General features: G+C 41.3%; 1 protein-coding gene and 1 non-coding gene across 4 annotated transcripts; both read left to right on the top strand.

Annotated features, from left to right (window-relative positions):
* Positions 1-18,503: 18,503 nt before the first annotated feature.
* Positions 18,504-25,225, top strand: SLC25A3 (solute carrier family 25 member 3). 3 transcript variants are annotated; one of them, XM_041739043.1, is made up of 8 exons: positions 18,504-18,640; positions 18,878-19,038; positions 20,606-20,727; positions 22,362-22,541; positions 22,895-23,076; positions 23,715-23,887; positions 24,688-24,798; positions 24,885-25,225. In XM_041739043.1, exons 2-8 carry the CDS (start codon positions 18,882-18,884, stop codon positions 25,043-25,045), a joined length of 1,086 nt encoding a protein of 361 aa, XP_041594977.1. In that variant the 5' UTR covers positions 18,504-18,640; positions 18,878-18,881; the 3' UTR covers positions 25,046-25,225. The 3 variants fall into 3 exon arrangements, with proteins under 3 accessions (XP_041594977.1, XP_041594975.1, XP_041594976.1); XM_041739041.1 differs by lacking the exon at positions 20,606-20,727 and adding an exon at positions 20,309-20,433; XM_041739042.1 differs by lacking the exon at positions 20,606-20,727 and adding an exon at positions 20,309-20,433 and having other exon boundaries at positions 18,564-18,665.
* LOC121481704 lies at positions 23,399-23,645 on the top strand. The gene has a single exon (XR_005985374.1). It is a non-coding gene; the product is annotated as a small nucleolar RNA SNORA53 (small nucleolar RNA).
* Positions 25,226-25,831: the final 606 nt, after the last annotated feature.

Raw genomic sequence — 25,831 nt, 5'->3', positions numbered from 1 at the left:
GTGCAAATGGATTAAGTAATTTTCAGGAGGCCACACAGCTACTCATCAAGACTGAAGTCGTGAAAGCCCAGAGCTGACTATAGGGTTTATGTTTTTACTTGGGATAACAACAAAGGAATGTCAGACCAGGCACAACCAGGTAACCCCAAACATTCAGATTCAATTCCTTCGTGAAGGGAGGACTTGGTTTGATTAATAAAATGAGGGCTGTCATAATCAGATAATGGAGTAAGTCCAATATTTTCCTTCAGTGAAGGAGCCAGAAGGGCTTCAAGGGAGGTTTGTTCAGTTACATTGGCTTGGTGACATAACACTAAGGTGTTTGTTTCTCAGGTATCATTGCTATTACTGGGGACACTTTTCTTAAGACTTTCCAAATCAGCATGACAGGAAAAAGTTATATGGCATTATCCGTAAATAGTCATTTTATGGGTTTGTTTTGTTTTTGTAAATGAGTCATTTTGGAGCTGTTTGGATCTTTTTATCATACTAAATAATGTTTGGTGAGAACTCCAAACAATACCACATTTTACACCGTAATCTAAGGATTAATAAGCAGACCTTTGTTTAGGCTATTTACTTAAGGATTTCAGAAATGGTGACTAGTGGGGCATAGAGTCTACTGTAAAAAGAAATAAAAAGCTATTAGGCTCCAATCATTATCTTCATGTCATTACATTAAAATGAGCATAAAACTAGAGTAATAGAAAGTCTGTAAATAGGAAATAAGCAGCTTTAATTTTGACTTATAATTTCCAATAGAATATAACTTGATTATCAAGTTTGTTTTTTTTAAGATTATATTTATTTATTCATGAGAGATATATATATAGAGAGAGGCAGAGACACAGGCAGAGGGAGAAGCAGGCTCCATGCAGGAAGCCGGATGTGGGACTCAGCCTCCAGGATGACACCCTGGGCCGAGGGCAGGGGCTAACCACTGAGCCACCCAGGGATCCCCCGATTATCAAGGTTTTTAAATCAACTTAGGTTAATTTATTCTCCACTGATGACACAATTCTTTTATTACAGCAGGAACCATTTATAGCACTGATGTGTATATAGTAAATCTTACATCAATACAAAAGTTTCCAGTTCTATGTATCTATCCATTAATCTATCCATCCATCTATCCATTCATCCATCCGTCTATCCATCTATCTGTCCATCCATCAATCTATCTGTCCACCTATACTTCCATAATATTCCATGTTTGGCTGTACCATAACTTATTTACCCTATTGGTAGACTTTACAGCATTGTTTCCAATCTGTTGTAGTTTTAAGTTACAATTAATAATAATAATTAATAATCTTGTACACACATTGTTTTGCACATGGGTTGTGTGAGGTATGTTCCTAGAAGTGAGATGACTGAGCCAAAGGGTACCCACATTTGTGATTTCTGATAAATGGACATTGTCAGGACAATATGTCTTGATAGCTAAGGTATTCTCCCTCTCTCTCTCTGCACCCCCTTTTAGGAGTGTGTCCATGAGATAAGCAAAAATAGAATTTACCCTTGAACAACACAAGTTTGAAATGTACATGTCTACTTGCAGGATTTTTTTTTTATATAAATAGAGTACTGTAAATATACTTTCTCTTTTCTCTTCCTTACAATTTACTTTCATTTCTTTTCCTTTTTTTTTTTTTTTTTGAGAGCAATAGTGTGAGCAGTGGGGAAGGGGAGGCATAGAGAGAGGGAGAGAGACTCTTAAGCAGGCTTCTTGCCCAGCACAGAGCCCAATGTGGGGTTCAATCTCATGACCTTGAGATCATGGCCTCAGCCGAAATCAAGAGTTGGACATTTAACCAACTGAGCCATCCAGACGCCCCACCTTAAAATTTTAACATTTTCTTTTCTCTAGCTTATTTTATTGTAAGAATATAGTACATAATACATATATGAAATATGTGATAAAAGACCCTTTGTTATTGGTAAGGCTTCTGGATCAACAGTTGGCTATTAGTAGTTAAGTTTTTGGAGAATTGAATGTTATGCTCATATTTTCAATTATGGAGGGAGGAGGTCAACATTCCCAACCCCAACCTTGTCCAAGAGTCAACTGTATACTTAACCATGTGCCAGGCAAAGTCATTTAATCTTAAGTGAGACTGGAGCCAGCTGTATATTTTTAGTTGCATGTATTTTATATTCCAGTTCTTCCCTTTATTATTATTTGTCCCTCCTTTTAGCTGTCAATTGACTTGTATAAAACAACTTCTTTGTTGTCCCCTCCCAATTTTCATCTCTAATCTTTCAGTGGCTTAAAAAGAAAATCTCCCAAGTTTATTAGGTTTCTGTCAAGAAAAGATCAAACTATAGTCACTAACTTTGTGATTTGTTTCTCAGATAAGAGATCAGAATACTCTGTTTCAAATTTGTAACCTGAGTTATTCAGATTCTTTGTATTTCCTTCACAGTAAGACAGCTCTATATTTTAATATTTTTTTCCTAATTAACCATTTGAATCTTATTTTAAAAGATTTCTTCTTTTAAAGATTGTATTTATTTATTTGAGCGAGAGAGAGCACAACAGAGCACAAGGAGGGGAAGGGGCGGAGGGAGAAACAGACTCCCTGATGAGCAGGGAGCCTCACTCGGGGCTCCATCCCAGGGCCCTAGCATCATGACCTGAGCCAAAGGCAGACACTTAACCGACTGAGCCACCCGGGTGCCCCTAACCATATAAATCTTGATGTAACTAACAAACATTGAACACGAGGAATTGAGTTTAAAGATACATTAAATTGAGGGGTGCCTGGGTGGCTCAGTTGGTTAGCCGTTCCACTCTTGATGTCAGCTCAAGTCATGATCTCAGGGTCATGTGACCAAGCCCTGCACTGGGCTCTGCACTGGACCTTGAGCCTGCTTAGGATTCTCTCTCTGTTGCTCCAATTCCCTCTCCCTCCCTAAACAAACAGACAAACAAAAAAAGATGAAAAGGGGAGTACCTGGGTGGCTCAGGGGTTGAGCATCTGCCTTCAGCTCAGGTTGGGATCCTGGGATGAGTCCTGCCTCAGGCTCCCCTGAGGGAGCCTGCTTCTCCCTTGCTTGTGTCTCTGCCTCTCTGTGTGTCTCTGATGAATAAATAAATAAAATATTTTTTAAAAATGAAAAAAAATACACCAAATTTGGGTGCCTGGATGGCTCAGTCATAGAGCATGTGACTCTTGATCCCCAGGTCGTGAGCTCTAGCCCCACACTGGGTTAGATTACTTAAATAAACACACACACACACATATATATATATATACACACACATATATATATATATATTCCATCAAGTATACATTCAAATGTGCTGTCTAGAGCATAGTACTTCAGAGTCTAAGTATGTCAGCATAGTCGACTGCTTTTAAAAACAGAGCTTCGGGCAGCCCAGATGGCTCAGCGGCTTGGTGCCGCCTTCAGCCCAGGGCGTGATCCTGGAGACCCAGAATCTAGTCCCACATCAGGCTCCCTGCATGGAGCCTGCTTCTCCCTCTCCCTATGTCTCTGCCTCTCTCTTTGCATCTCTCTGTGTCTGTCATGGATAAATAAATAAAATCTTAAAAAAAAAATAAACAGAGCTTCTATAATTGCATTGCTGGTTATTAAGAGATTGTCTTTTGGCTCCAAATCCACTTCTCTGTACTCTATGGTACTAGGGCTGAGACAAGCAAAAAACTCCTTTAGGTTTCACCGATAGGGAGGGAGTGCCAGAACACAGTGGAATCCTTTGCATCTTCACTCCTTCGCTCTGACAGCAACAGTTATTTCCTAGCATTTCCAGAACCAGCCTTGTTGAGTTCCCTCAGACAGCCAGCAGAAGCCACACAGTGGCTTCTCAGAGGTTTGGCTCTGAGGCCCAGAAGGCCCCTCCTCCTAGGAGCTGAGTTCTAATAATGCCACCCCCTTCCCTGTGCTCCCCCCCCCCCCCCAGCACTAGGGGTAGTAGTTGCTTTCCCTAGTTATTCTGTGTGACTTCAGTGTTCCTTCTGTGCCCCTTCAGTTCTCCAGCACCTGTTCACCCAACAAGTGAATAGGTGCTGTTAAAGAACTAGTGTTTCTTTTTTCTTTTTTCCTGATAGAATGACTGTAATTTCAGTTTAGCCAGGAAGACAATCAAAATATTTAACCATTCATTTTGTTTGTTTGTTTGTTTGTTTTAAAGATTTATTTATTTATTTATGATAGAAAGAGAGGCAGAGACACACACAGGAGGAGGGAGAAGCAGGCTCCACGCCGGGAGTCCGATGTGGGACTCGAACCCGGAACTCCAGGATCACGCCCTGGGCTAAAGGCAGGCGCTAAACTTCTGAGCCACCCAGGGATCCCCTCAACTATTAATTTTGAATGAACACCTCAGTCTTTTTTTTTAGAAAGAGTGAGCACATATGGCAGGGGGAGGGAGTAGTAGGGCCAGAAGGAGAGAAAGAATCCCAAGCAGGCTCCTCTCGCAGCATGGAGTCCAATGACGGGCTTGACCTCAAGAGCCTGAGATCATGATCAGAGCCAAAATCAAGAGTCGGACATTCAACTAACTGAGCTCCCCAGGTGCCTTGACACCTCAGAATGTCCATACTGCTTCACTCTTGGTAAAAGGAAGGACATTTACTGAAATCACTCCTAGCTACCTAGAAAATCCTAAAAGTAGGACAGTCTTGAAAAAGGGACAGTGAAAATTTTTTGTAGATTAAACTGCTGGCTTCTAAAAAATTATAGTATAATATAAAAACATCAAGGTAGGGGCACCTGAGTGGCTCAGTCAGTTAAGTGTCTGCCTTTAGCTCAGGTCATGATCCTGGAGTCCTGGAATCGAGCCCCACATTCAGCTCCTTGTTCAGCAGGGAGCCTGTTTCTCCGTCTCCCTGCTCGTGCTCTCTCACTATCTCTGTCTCTCTCAAATAAATAAAATCATAAAAATTTATGTATCAAGGTAAATGGTAGGACACATAGTCTATTTTAAAATATGAATCTGTAGGGCAGCCCCGGTGGCTCAGCGGTTTAGCGCCGCGTTCAGTCCAGGGTGTGGTCCTGGAGGCCTGGGATCAAGTCTCACCTTGGGCTCCCTGCAGGGGGCCTGCTTCTCCCTCTGCCTGTGTGTGTCTCATGAATGAATAAATAAAATCTTTAACAAAAAAAATGAATCTGTAGCATGACATTTGTTATGGCCACAATAAATGAATGCAAAGAATGTAACTACTCCATAGTGATCCTTGAACTTAAAATTGAAACCATATTTCTAACAGGTTTCTCAAGACAGCCTTGGCAACATATAAACTGTTCAGGAGATATTTATGGAACACTTTTAATTTTAAAATTTTTTAATTTTTATTCTTTTTTAAGATTTTACCTATTTATTTTGAGAGAGAGAGAGAACACAAGCAGGGAGAGTTACAGAGGGTGAAGGAGAAGCAGGCTCCTCACGGAGCACCGTGCCCCATGTGGGGATCTTTCCCAGGACCCTGGGATCATGACCTGAGCCGAACGAAATGCTTAACCGACTGAGTCCCAGGTGCCCCTGGAACACTTTTTATATGCTCAGCTGGCATTCTAGGTGCTAAGAATCCACTGATGAGCCAAAGAGACCCTCATATGAGCTTATTATAGTAAAGGAGGTAAATGCTTTCTCAGCCTTAGCAAATGGGACTAATTCAGCTCTTGCAGTTCAGAATGCCCAAAATAAGTAGGATTCAATTCCAGGACCAGAATATGAAAAGAACAAGTGAGCCAGGAATATCTTGCTTCAGAAAGTAAGGATGTGGGGCAGCCTGGGTGGCTCAGCGGCCTAGCGCCACCTTCAGCCCAGGGTGGGATCCTGACTGGATCGAATCCCACGTCGGGCTCCCTGCATGGAGCCTGCTTCTCCCTCTGCCTGTGTCTCTGCCTCTTTCTCTCTGTGTGTCTCTCATGAATAAATAAATATTTTTTTTAAAAATGCCTCCCAAGGGAGGCATGGAGAAGCACATATCACTTACCTAGTCCTCTTTCCCTCAATGCACAGCTTCAGTCTAATCATGAGGAAACATTGGACAAACCCAGACTATGGGACATTTTACAAAATAGCTGGCTTGTAACTCTGCAAAAATGTCAATGGCATGAAGACTGAGAAAGATGAAAGCTTATAGAGCAAAGGGAACCAGAGAGACATGACCACTACACACATGTCATCCTGGAATAGAGAAAAGCCTGAGAAAAGGTATTGCTATAAAGGTAGGATCAGGATCACTGGTAAATTTTGAATGTGGATCATAAATTCAATGATCAATGTTAAATTTCCTGATTTTGATCATTGAACTGTGCTCATGGAAGGTAGTACCTTTGTTCTTAAGAAATACATTCTAGGGACACCTGGGTGGCTCAGCAATTGAGCACCTGCCTTTGGCCCAGGGCATGATCCTGGAGTCCTGGGATCGAGTCCCGCATCGGGCTCCCTGCATGGATTCATGGAGCCTGCCTCTCTCTCTCTCTCTCTCTCTCTCATAAATAAATAAAATCTTAAAAAAAAAAGAAATACATTCTAAGGTATTTAGGGGTAAAAGTAAGTCTGCAACTTACTCTCAAATGGTTCAAATGATAGATGAATGGATGGACAGATGCAGCAATAGATGGGTGGATAGATTAAAAAGAAACAAAGTGGTTGCAGCAAAATGTTTAAAAAAACTGGTAAATCTGGTTGAGTATGTATGACAATTCTTTATTCTTACATTTTTTAAGTTTGAAATTATTTCAAATTTTTAAAAAATGATTATAATTAAAGGAGGAAGTGCAGGGCTCTACCTTATACTGCAGTTTTTAAATGAACACTTCCCAATAAACCCAAGGGCCAAGAAGAAATATATTGGCCTTTAGGCTACAATTAGCCCTTCTAGGAATGTGATCCTACTAATTACTAACTCTTGCTAGAAAAAAAATGGCTTTAAATAAACTAATCCAACATCTCATCATTTTTTATAGGTGATTGCTGCATTTTATCAGGGTTTATCTAAGGGCTATACGTAATAGTTTTACTCATTGTTTCCTGGTCAGCCTCCAAGAATGTTCATCAGGAAGCTATGCTGTCATCTAAACATAAACAATCTATTCAAAAATATCTACAGTGGGTAAATGTGCACTTCTCTGGTCCCTCAATATCCATATGCTCCTCTCCTTTCCTCAGTCCTATGCACCTGAAGGGTGTCATGAGACCCCCTCAAGAAGCATGAGCAGAAGGGATGTGTCGCCTTAACTCTGAGGGAGGTGAATGTGGGTGTGCCCTTTCTTGTTCTATCTCTTCCCCTTTGGCCAGACCTAGAGTGATCATGTGTTGAGATGGTAGGCCGTAAGGTGAAATCAGCTTTGATCCCTGAGTCACCCCTGGGAGGAGAACTCTCTGGAAGACCATCTGATCGGCACTAGACTTTATAGGATCAAGAGGTGGACTTTGATTGTGTTGTACTGATAAGACGTGGGGTTAATCTGCTAAATTGAAATAGCCAGAGGTGCTTTTGATTCCTCTTTCTCTTCTCCTTCCCTTCTCTTTTCTGTAAAAAATATTGATTGGTTTCTCTTCTCTGATTTATTGGGGTTTTTTTTTTTCATCACTTCAGGTAGCCAGGGCTAGTAGGTTCTGTAAGGTTGATGCCAAGGAGGCAGCTGGCAGGACTGGGAAGTTGTTTCACACAGGGGGAATGAACACGTAAGGAGCAATATGTTGAAGATAATGAAAGCCAATTTTATCTCTCAGAGAAAGGAGTCACAAATGTGGAAAGGAAAAAAGGATAGAATGAATCCTGTGATATTCTGATTTGGAATTGGAGGTATTAGTGGAACTCATGTTTTTTTTTTTTGTTTTAAGATTTTATTTATTTCTTCATGAGAGACACAGGCAGAGGGAGAGATAGAGAAGGGCAGAGACACAGGCAGAGGGAGAAGCAGGCTCTAAGCAGGGACCCTGATGTGGGACTTGATCCCAGGATCCCAGGATCATGCCCTGAGCCAAAGGCAGACGCTCAACCGCTGAGCCACCCAGGGATCCCAGAACTCATGGTTTTAAAAGAAGAGATGGATGGATGGATGGATGGATGGATGGATGGATGGATGGATGATGGATGGATGGATGGATAGATAGATGGATAGATAGATGATAGATAGTGTATGTGTGTATATGTATATATGCTGAGAGAGCCTAGAAGCAGTAATAAATACCCTAGAGCAATAAGCACATTTTGCTCTCAGAGCAAATGCTCTTCTCCCCTAAAGAGAACCAGAGCTCTTGGGAGAAATGGCTGATTCCAGAGCTAGGGGAGAACAAGTAGATAAGTCTGGGGGGAGGCTGGATGGGAGGATGGGTGAAATAGGTGATGGGGATTAAGGTATGTCCTAATTGTGATGAGCACCAAGTGTTGTGTGGAAATGTTGAGTCATCTATTGTACACCTCAAACTAGTGGAATTTAAATTTTAACCTACTGGAATTTAAATAAAAACTTAAAAATAAAAGTAATAAATAAGTAAATAAGTCTGGAACATCTGCTGTACCAGAATGTAATAAAGTGCTCAAAAACTGATGGGGACTTATCAGAAGAACACAAGATCCATTCAAAGAGGTTTCTACTGGCCAAATCTGTGTTAATATAAGCAACAAAAGAAAGAATGTTCGTATTAGATAATAACTCATCAATAAAATAGAAATCCATTAGTTGATACTGATATAAATAAATGCAGAATGAACTAAACGAATGAAGAGAAAGTAAAGCACTTCCTTACTGTAGGATAATAAATGTAGGTCTGATAGAGTTAGAAAAACTACCGTTTGGCAATTATCCCAATAATAATCAATTCAGGCAACAATCAGTGATAAATGCGAATTACTTACTAGTTACAGATAAAAATAGTATCTTTACAATGAAAAAACTAGGCAAACACTACCTTGATCAGGTGAATCAAAATTTACCTCACCAGGAGCACCTGGCTGGCTTCGTTGGTAGAGCATGCAACTCTTAATCTCAGGGTTGTGAGTTCAAGCCTCATGTTGGGTTTAGAGATTACTTAAATAATCAAATCTTTTCTTTAAAAAAAGTGCAGCGGTTTAGCCCCTGCCTTTGGCCCAGGGCGTGATCCTGGAGACCCAGGATTGAATCCCACGTCAGGCTCCTGGTGCATGGAGCCTGCTTCTCTCTCTGCCTATGTCTCTGCCTCTCTCTCTTTCTCTCTGTGACTATCATAAATAAATAAAAATTTAAAAAAAATTAAAAAAATAAAAAAAGATTTATTTATTTATTTATTTTAGAGAGACAGAAGGAGAGAATGGGGGGAGGGGCAGGGGGAGAAGAGAGAGCCTCTCCAGCAGATGCCCTGCTGAGCACAGACCCTGAGGCAAGGCTCCATCCTACAACCCCAAGACCATGACCTTAGCTTTCTTAACTGAGCTATCCACATGCCCAAGAATAAAATATTTTTAGAAATTCACCTCACCAGTAACAGAACAAATCAACATTATGAGCCTTCTGGTATGATACACTGGAAAAAACAAAGGGTCTCCTCTATGGTAGTCCTGCCCTAAATGCATACTGTACATCTAATTATGAGAAAACACCTGAGAAGTCCAAATTGCCCATCTTGTACTCCGAAGTGTCTTGTACTCTTCGAAAATTCCTGGTCCTGAATGACAAAGATAGGTATAAAGCCTGTTCCACATGGAAGAAATTTAAAGAGACCTGAGAATTATATGGAACACCCTCTTGGACCAGATACTGGACTAGAAGGGAAAATATTTTTTTGTTTGTTTTGATTTTTTTTTATAAACTATAAATGGTATTATTGGGAAATTTGGATATAGGACCTATGGATTGGACGGTAGTATCCTAGCAATGTTCCTATCCTGATTTTGACGGCTTTGCTTTGTCTTTTAGGAAATACATACTGAAGTATTTAGGAGTAATGAGGCATCACGTATTTAACTCTCAGTTGGGTTCAGGAAAAATATGTCTTTGCATGTGCATACAGGGATTACATGTATATTTATTTACGTATGTATTCATAATCTATATAGCTATACATTTAAGCATATTATATATGTGCATTCATAAAATGTTGACAACTGGGGAAACTGAGTGAAGAGCATATGGTCCTGGAATCCAGTCCCCATCAGGCTCTCTGTTCCGTGGGCAGCCTGCTTCTCCCTCCCTCTACTCCTGCTCTCTGTCAAATAAACAAAAACCTTTAAAAAAAAAAGTTATTAATGTTTAAGACTGCAGCTTGTTGGCATAACTCAGAAGATTTGTTCACAGTATGAAAATTATGAAAGCAGTGGTATGTCAAGACAATTCAGGTGGGGTGCAATTTGTTTGGAAGACAGCAGTGGGGGTGCCTGGGTGGCTCAGCGGGTTCCACGGGGAGTCTGCTTCTCCCTCTTTCCCTGCCCCATCCCCTTGCCCTCCTCTCCCCTGCTTGGGCTCCCTCGCTCCCTCTCACTCAAATAAAAGTCTTAAAAAAAAAAAAAAAGCAGCGGTATTGGAATGAATACTATTGTTCAGGTACCAGAACACAGGACAAGGAATCCTGGGCTCCACGAACATACAGAGAATGGAGAGCAATTTAGTTCTAAAAGTAATCCCACTTGAGGGCACCTGGCTGGCTCAGTCAGAACAACAAGCAACTCTTGATCTCACGGTTGTTAGTTTGAGCCAAACATTGGCTGCAGAGGTGACTAAAAAAAAATAAGTTAAAAAAATTTTTTGAAGAGCAATTACATTTCCATTGACACAGATTTTAGGTGTTTTATCATATTTTTTTTAAGATACAAAATTGGTCCTAAGCTTTGGCCATACCACGTAAGTAATGAAGTAAATGATATTATTTATGTATTTGTTTGCTTTTAAGATTTTTATTTATTTGAGAGAGAGAGCAAGCATGTGAGGAGGGGGAGCAGAAGGGAGAGAGAGGGACAAGCAGATTCTGCCCTGAGCCCAGAGCCCCACGTGGGGCTCAGTCTCAGGACTCTGAGATCCTGACTTGAGCCTAAACCAAGAGCTGGCTGCTTAACCAACTGAGCCACCCAGGCACCCTATTTATTTATTTTTAATAATACTGATTATTTAATTCAGGCATCTGGTCTGATCATTCAAACACCCAAAAACAAGTTATTCCACCCTATAAATTTCCCTGGGCAAGTAAATTAGATAGTTGACAAAACTGCATTTTGATTTTCTCCTACTTTATAATTTAAATAATGGGTGATTTAAATATTTGTCAATTGACATTCTTGAAATCAAAAGAAAAATGCATTTCTTTTCCACCTGTTTTATTTATTTATTTTTAAAGATTTAATTTATTTATTCATGAGAGACACAGAGAGAGGCAGAGACAGAGGCAGAGGGAGAAGCAGGGTCTCTGTGGGGAGCCTGATACAGGACTGGATCCCAGGACCCTGGGGTCATGACCTGAGCCGAAGGCAGATGCTCAATTTCTGAGCCACATAGGTGCCCCCTTCCACCTGTTTTAAAACAGCACAAGTTATAGAAAATTTGAGGAATTGCTAGTGCTAGTGGGTTAATTGTAATTGTGTAGCAGTCAGCAATATTCCGTTTCTTTCAGAAGAATCAAGTCAGTTAATTCTTTTCACATTTGAAGTTACTGCTCTCTAAACAATGCATTTCATTCCCTAAAGCAATTCCTTCCCAACTGACCATCTTCCAAGGCAAGAGATATAACAGCAGAATTCAAGAATTTTCCCTGAAGTTTCATTATATGCAAATTTTAATTTCATTTAGGGTTGACTGCAGTTGTCCTGTATTCATTTGTGAGTAGGCCCGTTAGTTATTTACAGCAAAAATACCATAAATAACGAGGGATTTTTTATTTGTTTTTTTTAAAGATTTTTATTTATTTGACAGAGGGATCAAGAGAGCACAAGCAGGGGGAGGGCCAGACGCGAGAGACAGACTCCACTGAGCAGGGAGGCTGAGGCGGGGCTCCATCCTGGGACCCCAGGATCAGGACCTGAGCTGAAGGCAGACGCTTAATCCATTGAGTTCCCCAGGTGCCCCTAACATGAGGTTTGAATTACAACAAATTACAATACATTTCAGTTCACAATGACCCAGGGCATACACAGAAACTTAGATATGCTCTGTCCTATGTCTCTAAGCCTGAATGAAACTATTTCTACTCCTTTTAGTCAAGCTTAATCACTTCATTTTATATTCATTACTTTTCAGGTGTATATATATTTCTCCCTAAAATTTCCTGTCTCCTTACCAAGTCTGTGACCACGTCCATCTTTGAGAAGCTGGGATTCCCTCGTCCCCTTTCATACTCAAGCAGTTGCCCCGTGTTGTACAGTGTCCTTATGGTGCACGCCCCACACCACAGCCTTGTACCTGGGTCTTGAGTGTGTGATAACAGTCAGTTAGAAGCCGAACCACATCAGTCGGGATTCCTCCCCAGTAACTGACACTTCACATCCATGGCAAACCAGGTAATTCAGGGTGGTATCTCCTTTTACAGATAGGAAACTAGTGTCAGACTCGTTCTGCAGGCTCATGCTTTGAATTCCTTGGATAGCTGGATCCTAAACTAGCTGCTTATAGGAAAATCACCTGGAGACCTTTAAAAACTGGCAGATTCCAGGACTCCTCATCAGCCTTAGTAAGTAGAATTTGAGAACGTCTGTGTCTAAAAAGCTTTGATGAGAGACCCTATTTGGGAACTTCTAACTTGTGATGGCTAGGCCTTACTTCAAAGCTGTCAGAGTGGCAGATTATAGCCAGTGAGTAACTCAGGTTGCCATCTATGTGTGCCCCTTCTGTGTGGACTACATTAGGATCTCCCATATCCAGGTATGCCTCTCCTCTGGGCTAAACTGTATGTTATGCTTTAAATTGCCAAAAGAAGGAAATGTCAAAATACAAGAAAGATAAAGACTGGGTAAAAGCATTCACCTACCTTTATTTCCTGTAAAATAAAATATCCCTGAATATGCAGATATAATGTAGACAGTTTTCATTCCCCTACACAAAGATGCATGACTTCAAGAGTCTGAACCTGGGTCCCAGAGCTTTTGGGGTCCTCTTGGGGTGCACTTTAGTAAAGGGATCGCCTCTAGTCTTACAGCCAAGGTTCCACCTATGATAACCTTCCAAAGAAGGATGGGGATGGTTTGACATTTAAAAATTTTTCAGAATGGAAATTACAGCCCCATGGTGAAATCCATTTTATTTTATTTCAGATCGAAAAAGATAAATTTGGGGACTCCTGGGTGATTCAGTCAGTTAAGCATCTGCCTTTGGCTCAGGTCATAATCCCAGGGTTCTGGGATTAAGCCTCGCATCAGGTTCCCTGCTCAGTGAGGAGTCTGCTTCTCCTTCTCCCTCTGCTCTTCCCCGCTCTTGTGCTTGCTCTCTCTCTCTCTCTCTCTCTCTCTCTCTCTCAATAAACCTTAAAAAAATATTTTAAAAAACAGAAAAAGACAAGTTTTTCCCTACTTTCTTTATGGAGACATGGAAACAAGATTTCCAATTTAAAAAAGACAATAATTAAGGTGCTAGAGGATGCTGTCCTTTTTCTCTCAAGGAAGATAGGAAAAGGGACTTTAGTCTACCTTGCATAATGTATTATATCCTTCTATTAGAAGAAGGCTGTGGTAGGAATTATTTAAGGGTTTTCTATGATTCCCCTTGCCAGGCATGATCCTCAAATGCATCAGTACTACCTTGACCTCTGGCTCTAGGTGTACAAGTGCCTGTAGGGAAGTTCCACTTGAATGTCCTATCTCTACCCAGCATCTCAAATTCTGTTTATCTCTCAGATATGGTTCTGTGTTAAGATTGGCCAAAAGGGAAATTTGTGCAAGATTTCAAAGGCAGAAGGTCAGTGTGAGATGTGAGGTGCTGGGGCAGCTTATGCATATGGATGCTGATCCGTTGGCTTACCTGGGAGTGGGGCAGTGGCCACATGTGGAGCTCTTTCAGCAACTCCAGGACCTTCTTCAGTGACTCCTGAAGTCCTGGGCCAGATGCATGTGCAGCGCCATGGCTCCCATGAGCACTTGCATGGCTCCTGCAGGCAGTTGCATCATTGAGATTGTAGATGTCAAGAGACAGATGCACAATCCAGTTTATCCCCACAGGATCCAGTTTGTCTTTGTGGCTTCCAGTTTGTCTGTACTCATCCTCACTTCATGTCCAGCTTTCTTGACTGACCATAAGCTCTATTGACTTACAGAAATTTCAGGTTTAACTCCAGACACAGAGGCAACCTTTTCTCCAGCTCCCATGATTGTTTAAGACCTAGTCCCTAAAATAAACCTCTTATTTCATATGACTCCTAGTTGCTTGTTTCTCTGGTCAAACTCTGTTGTAGACAATGGTTTTGGAAATAATTCCAGAAGAACTAAAACTTAAGAATGGGTTGTATGAATTTGTTCTGGGTTATCTGATCCATTGGATTTAAAGGGTCAGTGGTCAAAGGTAAAGGTGACACTGGTTGTCCATGGCATGCATTAGCAAAAACAGTTGCTTAAATTATCATCTATGGACACCTGTAGTCAAGTACCTAAAGAAGGCAAGGCTTTGGGTAACCACGTGGATATTTCCATAAAATATTTAAACAAAAATAAGGAATACAATGGAGTTGGTTGGTTTATCCTTTTTTTTTTTTTTTTAAATTTTATTTATCTATTTATGATAGTCACACAGAGAGAGAGAGAGAGAGAGGCAGAGACACAGGCAGAGGGAGAAGCAGGCTCCATGCACGGGGAGCCCGACGTGGGACTCGATCCCAGGTCTCCAGGATCGCGCCCTGGGCCAAAGGCAGGCGCTAAACCACTGCGCCACCCAGGAATCCCCTGGTTGGTTTATCCTAATTATGTTGGATAACTGGGGGAAAGGAAATAATGAACTTAGGACATTATTTTTTCTTAAAGATTTTTTTTTTCATGAGAGACACACAGAGAGAGGCAGAGACACAGGCAGAGGGAGAAGCAGGCTCCCTGCAGGGAAGCCCAATGTGGGACTCCATCCCAGGACCCTAGGATCACAACCTGAGCAGAAGGCAAATGTTTAACCCCTGAGCAACCCAGATGTCCTGAGCTTAGTGCTTTCAACATTCACTTCAAGTTAAAAAAAAAGAAAGAAAAGAAAAAAAAATCTTATGTGACTGTCTTCCTGTATCTGCAAGGCTGTGTAAAACCAAATCCAAAATCTAATCCTGAATTACAATGCAATTGAATTTCCAATCTTTTTTTTTTTTTAAGATTTTATTATTCATTCATGAGAGACACACAGAAAGAGGGGCAGAGACACAGGCAGAGGGAGAAGCAGGGTCCATGCAGGGAGCCTAACATGGGACTCAATCCTGGGCCCCCAGGATCACACCCTGGGCTGAAGGCAGCGCTAAACCGCTGAGCCACTCGGGCTGCCCTGAATTTCCAATCTTAAAGGTCTCATGTTAAAATCAGTTTTGTTTTTGTTTTCAAGCAGCAGTGAAATCCTGAATATTGGAATGGGAATGGGAACCTGTGGAGATTGATGACACTAGAATCATGAACTTCTAATTTCTGCTGAGCCTCTTTTGCCAGTATTTTTTTTTTCTCTTTTGCCAGTATTAACAGCCTTTCCTCCCTTGACTGAGAAACTTAGTCTCTCTCCTTACCTATACAATCTGTAATGGCCTCTCCTGGAGTAGTTAGTTGCCTTGTAGGGCCTGCTGATCCTCCTCAAGACCTATTATCAACACCTTCCATCGCTTCTATGCTCACTGCAGGAGATCCTAGAAGGTAAAATAAATAGTGTGCAAAATTCATATTGACAGAAACCTGGGCAACATGTATGGGGATGGAGACTAAGAATGTTGGGTTGTGTGCATGGTAATCACCTTCTAGGATGCCCCAATGATCCCTACAACCCTACCCACATTGTGTCAGGATTGGTCTGTGTGATCAAGAAAATACGGAAGTGATGGCTTCTGAAATTAGGTTATAAAGGACACCGCAGCATCTCTCTTGGTTGATCTCTTTCTTGAATTACTCACTCTGGGAAAGCCACGACATGAGCACCTCTGTGGGGAGGTCCATTTGATAAGGAACTGAAGTGTCCTGTCAATGGCCAAGCTAGTGAGCTTGGAAGTACATTTTCCAGGCCCAGAGACCACAGCCCCAACCAACAGCTCGACCATAAACCCATGACACACCCTGAGCCAGGCCGTCCAGTTGAAACTTCCCAGATTCCTGATCCTCAGAAAATGTGAGATAATAATTGTTTATTGTTTTATGCTTTTAAATTTTGGGATAATGTGATAAGTAGTAATAACTAAAATAGAACAGAAGGAATATAACGGTAGATCAAATGAAATTTGTCGTTATGAGTACAGTAAAGTGTCTCAATCCATTGTTTTAGCTCAAATTGCTGAGAAGGACTGTAATAATTTGGCTGAAATTTAAACTCAGTAGTGGCTCATAGTAAATGAAATTAAAATATCAGACTTGGTACACTGAATAGGAAAGGTTTTTTTGTTTTGTTTTGTTTTTTGTTTTTTTGTTTTTTAAGTAGGCTTCTTGCCCAAGGTGGGATTCAAACTCACAACCCTGACATCAAGAGCCACATGCTATACCAACTGAGCGAGCTAGGTGCCCCCTAAGTAGGAAAGTATTGACAAAGACTTTATTTATTTATTTATTTTTAGGATTTATTTATGATAGAGAGGCAGAGACACAGGCAGAGGGAGAAGCAGGTCCCAGGAACCGGATGTGGGACTCGATCCCGGGACTCCAGGATCCCTCCCTGGGCCAAAGGCAGGCATGAAACCACTGAGCCACCCAGGGATCTCCAAAGACTATTTTTAAGTTATCTCCATACCCAATGTGGGGCCGGAACTCACAACCCTGAGATCAAAAGTTGCATGCTCCACCAACTGAGCCAGCAATGCACCCTACCCAGCCTTGATATCTGATTACCCTCAATACCTTATCAAACTCCTCATTCCCCTGATAATATCTGATTACCTTGGACTGCTTTTAGCAAGAATCCTGTTAGGTCAAGATAGCAAGACTTACCCTACCTATCCTCTTAGTAACTTACTGACCACTGGCCCCCTCCTCATCCTTGCTTCTTGACTAAAATCCCCACAGTTAGACATTGTCTCATTGAGTTCTCATGAACTTTTCAGGATAGATGTTATTCCCACCCAGAACCCGCTATGTAATTTGTAAGTTCAGCTCCAAATGAAAAATGTAAGTCTTCTTGTATAAATTAAGAATTTAATAAATTAAATTAATATAACGAACAATTCTTCGTAATTAAATCTAGCACAGCTTATATAACTGTACAAGTCCATGGGACTACCCCTTGCTTCCATCTTACATTTAGGAAACAGTTTTATGGGGGCACCTGGGTGGCTCGGGGATTGAGCTTCTGCTTTTGACTTCAGCCATGGCGGGTCCTGGGATGGAGTCCTGTGCTGGGCTCTGCATGGGGAGCCTGCTTCTCCCTCTGCCTATGTCTGTGCTTCTCTCTGTCTCTCATGAATGAGTAAAATCTAAAAAAAAAGAAAAAGAAGAAAAGAAACAGATTCATAGAAATTGAGTGAATTTCCAAGGTTACTTTATCAACAGCCAGGACAGACAGGGTCAGAGCTGGAATTTGACTCCTACTAAACTCTCCCCAGTGAAACTAGGCCCTTTTTGGTGTTGAACTGAAACTACTGAAGATTTTCTAAATTTATTGAGCACACAAAATCTGCTGCCACTTTCACTCTAGTTCAACCATGTACCCCCAGGTCGTGTAAAAAATGCATTTACTTAATGTTTTAATAGGTCATAAAAAGTTGTGATGAACCCCGAAGCTGTCTTGTCTAAAGAGTTCTTGCAGCACATTTTCTTTTAAAATACTTTCCAATAGTTGGGATCCCTGGGTGGCGCAGCGGTTTGGCGCCTGCCTTTGGCCCAGGGCGCGATCCTGGAGACCCGGGATCGAATCCCACATCAGGCTCCCGGTGCATGGGGCCTGCTTCTCCCTCTGCCTGTGTCTCTGCCTCTCTCCCTCTCTCTCTGTGTGACTATCATAAATAAAGGAAAATTAAAAAAATATATAAAAAAAAGATACTTTCCAATAGTCTAATGGAAAATGCAGACATGTCTACGTGGAATGTCAATGGAACTTCCTGTCAAGCGCTATACAAAATACTGCAGTAACATTCTAACTGCAACACCGAAATAAAGTATCATCACACGTTTGGGTGTTTTTTCTTTTTTTCCCTCTTTTTATTTAAGTGAGTACCACTGTGACTAACATCAACGTAAAAAACAATCGAACCCTGAGGTCAAGAAAAGACGCTTGAAGGTGAAGGGACCAAAAGAGGAGGTCACGAGCACGACGCCACAGCGCTCAAAACCTCGGCCCTGGAATGCGCGCCTGCGCAGAACGAAACCTCCTGCGCAGAAGCCGGGCAGGAAGGGCTGGGGCGGGCGGGGGCGGGGATAGGGTTGCTAGGAGAACGCGATGACGCCACGGCCTTGGCGCTCGTCTCCACCAATGGGTGCCGCCTGCTGCAGTGACACATCATGTGCGTCACGCTGACGGCACGCGAAGGGCACAGATCTAAGGGTCGGGAGGACGTTCGGCCTCTGTGAGCCGCAGCCTGTTCGAGGGAGCGGTTGTGTGTTCGCCATCTTAGCAAGTGAGTGTGCCGGGCCTTGTCCCCGGTGAGTGCGGGCGACGGAGCCCCTCTGAGGGGCTGCTTCGGCTCTAGGTTCTAGGTGGTTCTCCTCCTTGGAGGAGGCCGCCATGACCTCCTCAAGGGCGCGGAGGCGGCAAGATGGAAGGCCGGCGTCGAGGTCCTAGGGTGCCGGTGACTTGGGCGGCCTGAGGAGCGGCCCTTTGCCTTCCCTCTGACCGCTGCTCTCTCTCTCTTTAGGAAGATGTTCTCGTCCGTGGCGCATCTGGCGCGGGCGAACCCCTTCAACGCGCCGCACCTGCTGCTGGTCCAGGATGGCTTGACGGGCCCCCGCAGCAGCCCCGCGGGGCCCCCGGGCCCGCCCCGCCGTTCCCGCAATCTGGCGGCAGCCGCTGTGGAAGGTGAGCTTAGAGCCCCCCGGCCTGCGGTCGTTAGCTGCCCTCGTGGTCCACTCGGCCTTTGTGGCCCGGAGGACGGAGAAGGACGCAGCTGGCCTTCTGCACTACGGGACGGTGCCTGGTTGCCTGCCTTAGGTAGTCCGCCCTCCTCCCCTAGGCGGTGTGGCGGATCCTTGGCCCTCCCTCAAGGGCGTGGAAGGGCCCAGGCACAGTTCCCCTCTGTGACCTCCACGTTCCCGGGAGAGTAGAGTTCTAGAGGCCGTGACTCGCTCCTTATCTTCGCCCTGAGCCCGATGGTCAGCAGAGGCTCCTTCCTAGCCCTTGGCCACCTGCAGTTCTTTATAACTGTAATAGCTGTTGCTTGATTTGGCTTTCATTTGACTTTCTTTTTCTTAAAAATACTCCTTCCTTCCTTAAGTATTCTTGAAGTCTAATATCTGTTGATACCAAGTATATGAAAAACTGGGTCTCTTGTTTTTATGTAATTGGCAAAGGAGGGAACAGAAGCCTCAGTCAATAGGCTATAAAAAAACAGATGATAACTGGTAGGGAGGGGTCCCTTTAGTCTCTCAGGAATCTTTTTGGTCAGACTGAACTTCAGTTTAATTGTATGCTTTAAATCCCAGTGGAGTGTATGTACGGAGAAACCCGAAAACCCCTAGATCGTAGGAGTTCTGTAAATGTTCCATCTACGTTGTGTGCCCGTAAAATCTAAAGTTTAAAATCGTTTGTGTTTCTGTTACGTCTTTAGTGTGGGTAAAAAAAAAAAAAAAATCTTTACACCGTTGTGTAGTAAATGTATTTGATTTTTGGAATTTATGTTTATCTCATCTTATGCTTATGTGAATCCGAAAGTGGGGATAGTATTGATTGGTGGCTGGGGGACACTTAGCAGATTGCAAGCTTTTACTTGTCTAGTGCCTTCCCGAGTTTGATATGTATTCTGAAGTGTGTTTTTACTAGCAGTTAATGATTGGAAGTTTGATTGTAATTGGAAGAGCTATGAATGTCATCAGAGACATTTTAGTATAGCAGAGTAAGAGCCAGTGTCTCCCAGAACCTTCATAAGCTAAATGATTCTCTGATTTTGGCAGTAAATGTCTTATTAACACGAGGTGGAAAATCATCTTTCACCTTGATTGTAAGCAGTGGCCAAAGCTCTATTCAGTTGTGACAGCACTGTTGCACAGGGAATCCGTTCTCTTTCATTCCCGTGGCCTTCGTTATCTCTGAAGAAGAAATACTTACTTGATTTTTCTTTTCAATCAAACAGAGCAGTATAGCTGTGACTATGGATCTGGCAGATTCTTTATCCTTTGTGGACTTGGAGGAATTATTAGCTGTGGCACAACACATACAGCATTGGTTCCTCTAGATCTGGTTAAATGCAGGATGCAGGTTTGTTTTGCATGTTGGATTAAAAGCATATGGTTGAAGCATGGCTTCTAAGTTGTACAACATAGACTCTACTAACAAGCCGTGTGGAAATCTAATTGTCCCAAGAGGTAAGTTGATAACTAGTAACATGAGTTTTATATTAAAATGCATGGTGTGTCTTGTCTTACTACAGAGTACAGTTGCGAATATGGCTCCATGAAGTTTTATGCACTGTGTGGCTTTGGTGGGGTCTTAAGTTGTGGTCTGACACACACTGCTGTCGTTCCTCTGGATTTAGTGAAATGCCGTATGCAGGTTTGTATTGAGATGGCAACATCGAATGTATCGTTCATGTGTGACTTTAATTCCAAATAATTTTAAAGGCCCTGACAAATGAGAAAATATGAAGACATCACAACTGCTAGAAACTTCCATAGGAAACCAAACCCAGATTTTCTTAACTCCTGATATTTATTTTAATTAGTGTTTTATTTATTTTATTTTCAAGATTTTATTTATTTATACATGAGAGACACAGAGAGGCAGAGACACAGGCTCCATGCAGGGAGCCCGACATGGGACTCGATCCCAGGCCTCCAGGATCACACCCTGGGCCAAAGACGGCGCTAAACCGCTGAGCCACCCCGGCTGCCCTAATTAGTGTTTGTTTTTTTTTTTAATTTATTTTTTAAGATTTTTATTTATTATTAAGAGAGAGAGATTGAGGCAGACATACAGGCAGAGAGAGGAGCAGGCTCCCTGCATGGAGCCTGACATGGGACTAGATCCCCAATCTCCAGGATTACACCTTGGCTGAAGGCAGGTGCTAAACCGCTGAGCCACCTGGGCTGCCCCCTAATTAGTGTTTTAAATGGAAGAAATGCCTCTTTTGAAATTAGATTGTAGGCAGATTTTTGGACCTCAAACCCTGGCTGTATTTTGCTGCTGTGCTTAATTCTGACTAGAGTTTCTTTTCAAGGCCTGCTGGTCTTTTATGCTCCCAAATAGTCATTTTATGAGCAGTTACATATCAGAGTAGGTAATCTTAATTTTTGAACTAACTTCTCTTATTTACTGATAAGATCAGGGCAAAACATTATGTAGATTAGGAAAAAGACTTAGTATTAAAATTTTGCAGACATACATACCTTCTTGTATATTTATTTGCATAAAAGTCTTTTACAATTAGAATTTCGTAATTAGGATTATTGAAACAAAAATAATCAAACGTCAAAAATTTATTTGTCCCAAACAGGATTAGAAGTCTACTTACCTAAAAAGAGAGGAAGGTGAAATAAAGGAAGGTGAATTGTTAGCAGGGAGAGGAAGGTGACGTATACCAGCCCTTTTAGTACTGGCAGATAATAGTGAAATAAGATTTTTTTTCTTTTTCCAGTAGTTAATAGAATGGATGTGAAATAAACCTTCGCTAAAATGTATGTATGTATCTTCAAGTGAGTTTAAGTCAAAAGACAGATTCTTATTATGTTGATCTACCCTTTTAACTTGCATTTAATTTGCCTTAAATTTATAAAACTTGATAGTATAAACTCCTTGATGGACTAGCGTATAATCATGGATATAGACTTATCTGTTACTTAGGGAGTAGCTTCAAAACTAATTTCTTAGAAGTGTTAGAGTTGGATGGTGAAAAATTTGACTCTGTTTTATCATATATTTTTTTCTAGGAATTTTACTCTTAAATCCTCCAAGACTTAAGTATGACTGAAAGAAAGTTAGACCTTAATGTATAAAGTTACATTTACAAAGATGATTATAGATATTAAGTTGGTATGCAGTGAACCCTGTGTTTACCTACCTCTTGTGTAGTTACTGACGTTTATTTTAGGAACCAAAAGGAAAAACAGAATAGTGAAATTCAGTGTATATGAGAACCGATAGCTCTCTGGTGCATTTAATTAATTTTTTTCTTCTTGTTTTAAATAAAGGTGGATCCCCAAAAGTACAAGGGCATATTTAATGGATTCTCAGTTACACTTAAAGAGGATGGTGTTCGTGGTTTGGCTAAAGGATGGGCTCCGACTTTCATTGGCTATTCTATGCAAGGGCTCTGCAAGTTTGGCTTTTATGAAGTTTTCAAAGTCTTGTATAGCAACATGCTTGGAGAGGTATGTAATTTAATTTTGAAATTTAAAGTACTAAGCTTTAACTTAAAATTTAAGATCAAAAAGGATTTTTTTTAAGTCTTTATTATTCTGTGCTGCTTTCCAAGTAGTTAGTTGGATTTTGAGTTTTTTAAAGAGAAGGATTTTGAGATTCCCAGGTATATTTGGCACCTAGCTATTCAAAACATAATTCACATTGTACTGTGGTTGATAAGGTTATGGGAGAGGACGTACATTCAGTCACACCATGTGTATTAATAAGATGTTTGAAGTTTAACTATTTTCTAGAACTGTTCCTTAATTGAAAATAGCCAATGCCATGGCAATGTATGTTCTTGCTTGTGTTTTTCAATTAGGAGAATGCCTATCTCTGGCGCACATCACTATATTTGGCTGCCTCTGCCAGTGCTGAATTCTTTGCTGACATTGCCCTGGCTCCTATGGAAGCTGCTAAGGTTAGAATTCAAACCCAACCAGGTTACGCCAACACCTTGAGGGATGCAGCTCCCAAAATGTATAAGGAAGAAGGCTTAAAAGCGTAAGTAAACCTTTGTCTAGAATTCTAGTATAGAAATACTCATTTAAAGGAATTTTATTTGTTAGCATTAAACCTACCAGACTTTTATTTTTAAAGTTACTATGTTAATGTCTTTACTTTTTATGTAGAACATAAAGTCTAAGGGCAAGAATAAATTGATATGTGGCTTGAGCCCTAGATTAAAATTTTTTTTTCTAAAGATTGCGTTTGTCAATCTGCAGATGACTTGATATTTGACATTAGTTGTTACCTTTTGGGAAGGGCTTGTTAGAGTTCTTGTCTTCTGTGTTTACAGCTAAGAATTTGCATATAATCTGGTCACTACATGCTTCCTTAGATCCACCTTTGTGGATGCTAGTCTTGAACTGAGTTCTACTTGTAAACATTTGGTTTCTTGTAGTTCCAGTCAGGAAACATCCAGCAACTTTTTTGGTTGTATAGTCAAAGGTGCTTGAGTCATTGGCATGTGAGATAAATATACCTGCATGTTAGTCTTAGGTTCTGATAGAAATGACACGCAATTGTGCTGCCATTTTTTGCTGTCAGGACTCGACTGGTGTGCGGACACTTTTGTTAATGATGAAAATCTGCTAGGTGAATAAATATAACTGAGTGAAATAAGTCTCTTGATTTTCTAGATTCTACAAGGGGGTTGCTCCTCTCTGGATGAGACAGATACCATACACCATGATGAAATTTGCCTGCTTTGAACGTACTGTTGAAGCATTATATAAATTTGTGGTTCCCAAGCCCCGGAGTGAATGTTCAAAGGCAGAGCAACTGGTTGTAACATTTGTAGCAGGTTACATAGGTATGAGTTACCGCATGTTTGTGAAATTAAGGACAAAATAATCATTTCCAATATTGGCTTCTTTCTGTGAAGAAAAATATCCCATAGAAATTTAGCTTCCCAGTATGCCTTTTAGGATTCATACTCATTAATGATTTTCTGCAAGAATTATTTTCAGATTTGCATGTCCTGATTAATTAAGTTTGAGAGATATATTTCATTGCTGTATCATTGTTTTTTTGGTCTAGTTTTTCAAGAATACATTTTTTTTTTTTTTTTAATTTATAATAGTCACATAGAGAGAGAGGCAGAGACACAGGCAGAGGGAGAAGCAAGCTCCATGCACCGGGAGCCCGATGTGGGATTCGATCCTGGGTCTCCAGGATCGCGCCCTGGGCCAAAGGCGCCAAACCGCTGCGCCACCCAGGGATCCCTCAAGAATACATTTTTAACACAAAGGAAAATGTTGACTAAAATGGGAATATAGGGGATCCCTGGGTAGCTCAGAGGTTTGGCGCCTGCCTTCGGCCCAGGGTGTGATCCTGGAGTCCCGGGATCGAGTCCCACATCAGGCTTCCTGCATGGAGCCTGCTTCTCCCTCTGCCTGTCTGTCTGTCTCTCTCTTTCTCTGTCTCTTGTGAATAAATAAAATCTTTAAAAAAGAAAAATGCAAATATAAAAATTTGAAGGATTTTTCTGTTTTCCCTAGGGGAGGCTGCTATGTAACTTTTTAAAGAACTAAATATTAGGAAAAGGTTGATGCTTATGATGTGAATTTTTTATTGGTCCCATTATGGATTATTTATCTTGACTTTTTTCAGCTGGAGTCTTCTGTGCAATTGTTTCTCATCCTGCTGATTCTGTGGTATCTGTGTTGAATAAAGAGAAAGGTAGCAGTGCTTCTCAAGTCCTTCAGAGACTCGGATTTAAAGGTAGGATTCTTTTTTCTCTCCCCTCTAAACGAAGACTAACACTTGGGTATATTTCATTTTTCATTCATATTCTATATTTCAACTAGGTGTATGGAAGGGACTCTTTGCCCGTATCATCATGATTGGCACTCTGACTGCACTACAGTGGTTCATCTATGACTCTGTGAAGGTCTACTTCAGGCTCCCTCGCCCACCTCCACCTGAAATGCCAGAGTCTCTGAAGAAGAAGCTTGGGTTAACTCAGTAGATTGATCAAAGCAAATGTGGACTGAATCTGCTTGTTGATCAGTGTTGAGAAAAGTGCAAGAGGAACTTTTATATATTTGACAGTGTAGGAAATTGTCTATTCCTGGTATAATTACTGTAGTATTCTTGCCTAAGGCAAGAGTTTCAAACCCACTGGTGAAATAAACCCAACTATTAATGATTTTTGTCTGACTCGATGCTTATTTTTAAAACTTTAACCCTAAAATGGAAGGTACTAAGTTAAAACTTAAGGGAAAAAAATGTAAACTAATCCGTCTCAGTTAATTGAACTATGGATAAATATTTGTGGTTATATTTTGACAAGTAAACTTCAGTGTAATCAAATTTTTGAAACACATACTAAAAATGCTAATGACTTTGCTAATCATTTGTAGAAGTAAGTAATCTAGGGGCACCTAGCCGGTGCTATTGGAGGAGTGTGCCAGCCAGGTGCCCTTGATCTCAAGGTTATATATATTTTTTTTACTTAAATATTTTATTTATTTATTCATGAGAGTGAGAAAGAGGCAGAGACATAGGCAGAGGGAGAAGCAGACTCCATGCAGGGAGCCCAATGTGGGACGTGATCCCGGGTCTCCAGGATCAGGTCCTGGGCCGAAGGCTGCGCTAAACCGCTAAGCCACCTGGGCTGCCCAGGGTTATATGTTCTGAGCCCTATGTTGGGTATAGAGATTATACTTAAAACTAAAAAATTAAGTTGAAAAAAAGGTAATCCAAATTAGGCTGATAGTAGAATATTTCTTATATTTATTTAAAGATTTTGTTT

The sequence above is a fragment of the Vulpes lagopus genome, chromosome 23 (genome assembly GCF_018345385.1).
Source record: "Vulpes lagopus strain Blue_001 chromosome 23, ASM1834538v1, whole genome shotgun sequence".
NCBI lineage: Eukaryota > Metazoa > Chordata > Mammalia > Carnivora > Canidae > Vulpes > Vulpes lagopus.
This window is presented reverse-complemented; position numbering and strand designations above follow the sequence as displayed.

Bases quoted from the DNA above. Each gene is read 5' to 3' on its own strand.
- SLC25A3 (XM_041739041.1), top strand. From the start codon at position 18,882: ATGTTCTCGTCCGTGGCGCATCTGGCGCGGGCGAACCCCTTCAACGCG. The intron at 19,039-20,308 runs GTGAGCTTAGAG...TCAATCAAACAG, and splicing joins GGCGGCAGCCGCTGTGGAAG to AGCAGTATAGCTGTGACTAT. The intron at 23,077-23,714 runs GTAAGTAAACCT...TTGATTTTCTAG, and splicing joins AAGGAAGAAGGCTTAAAAGC to ATTCTACAAGGGGGTTGCTC.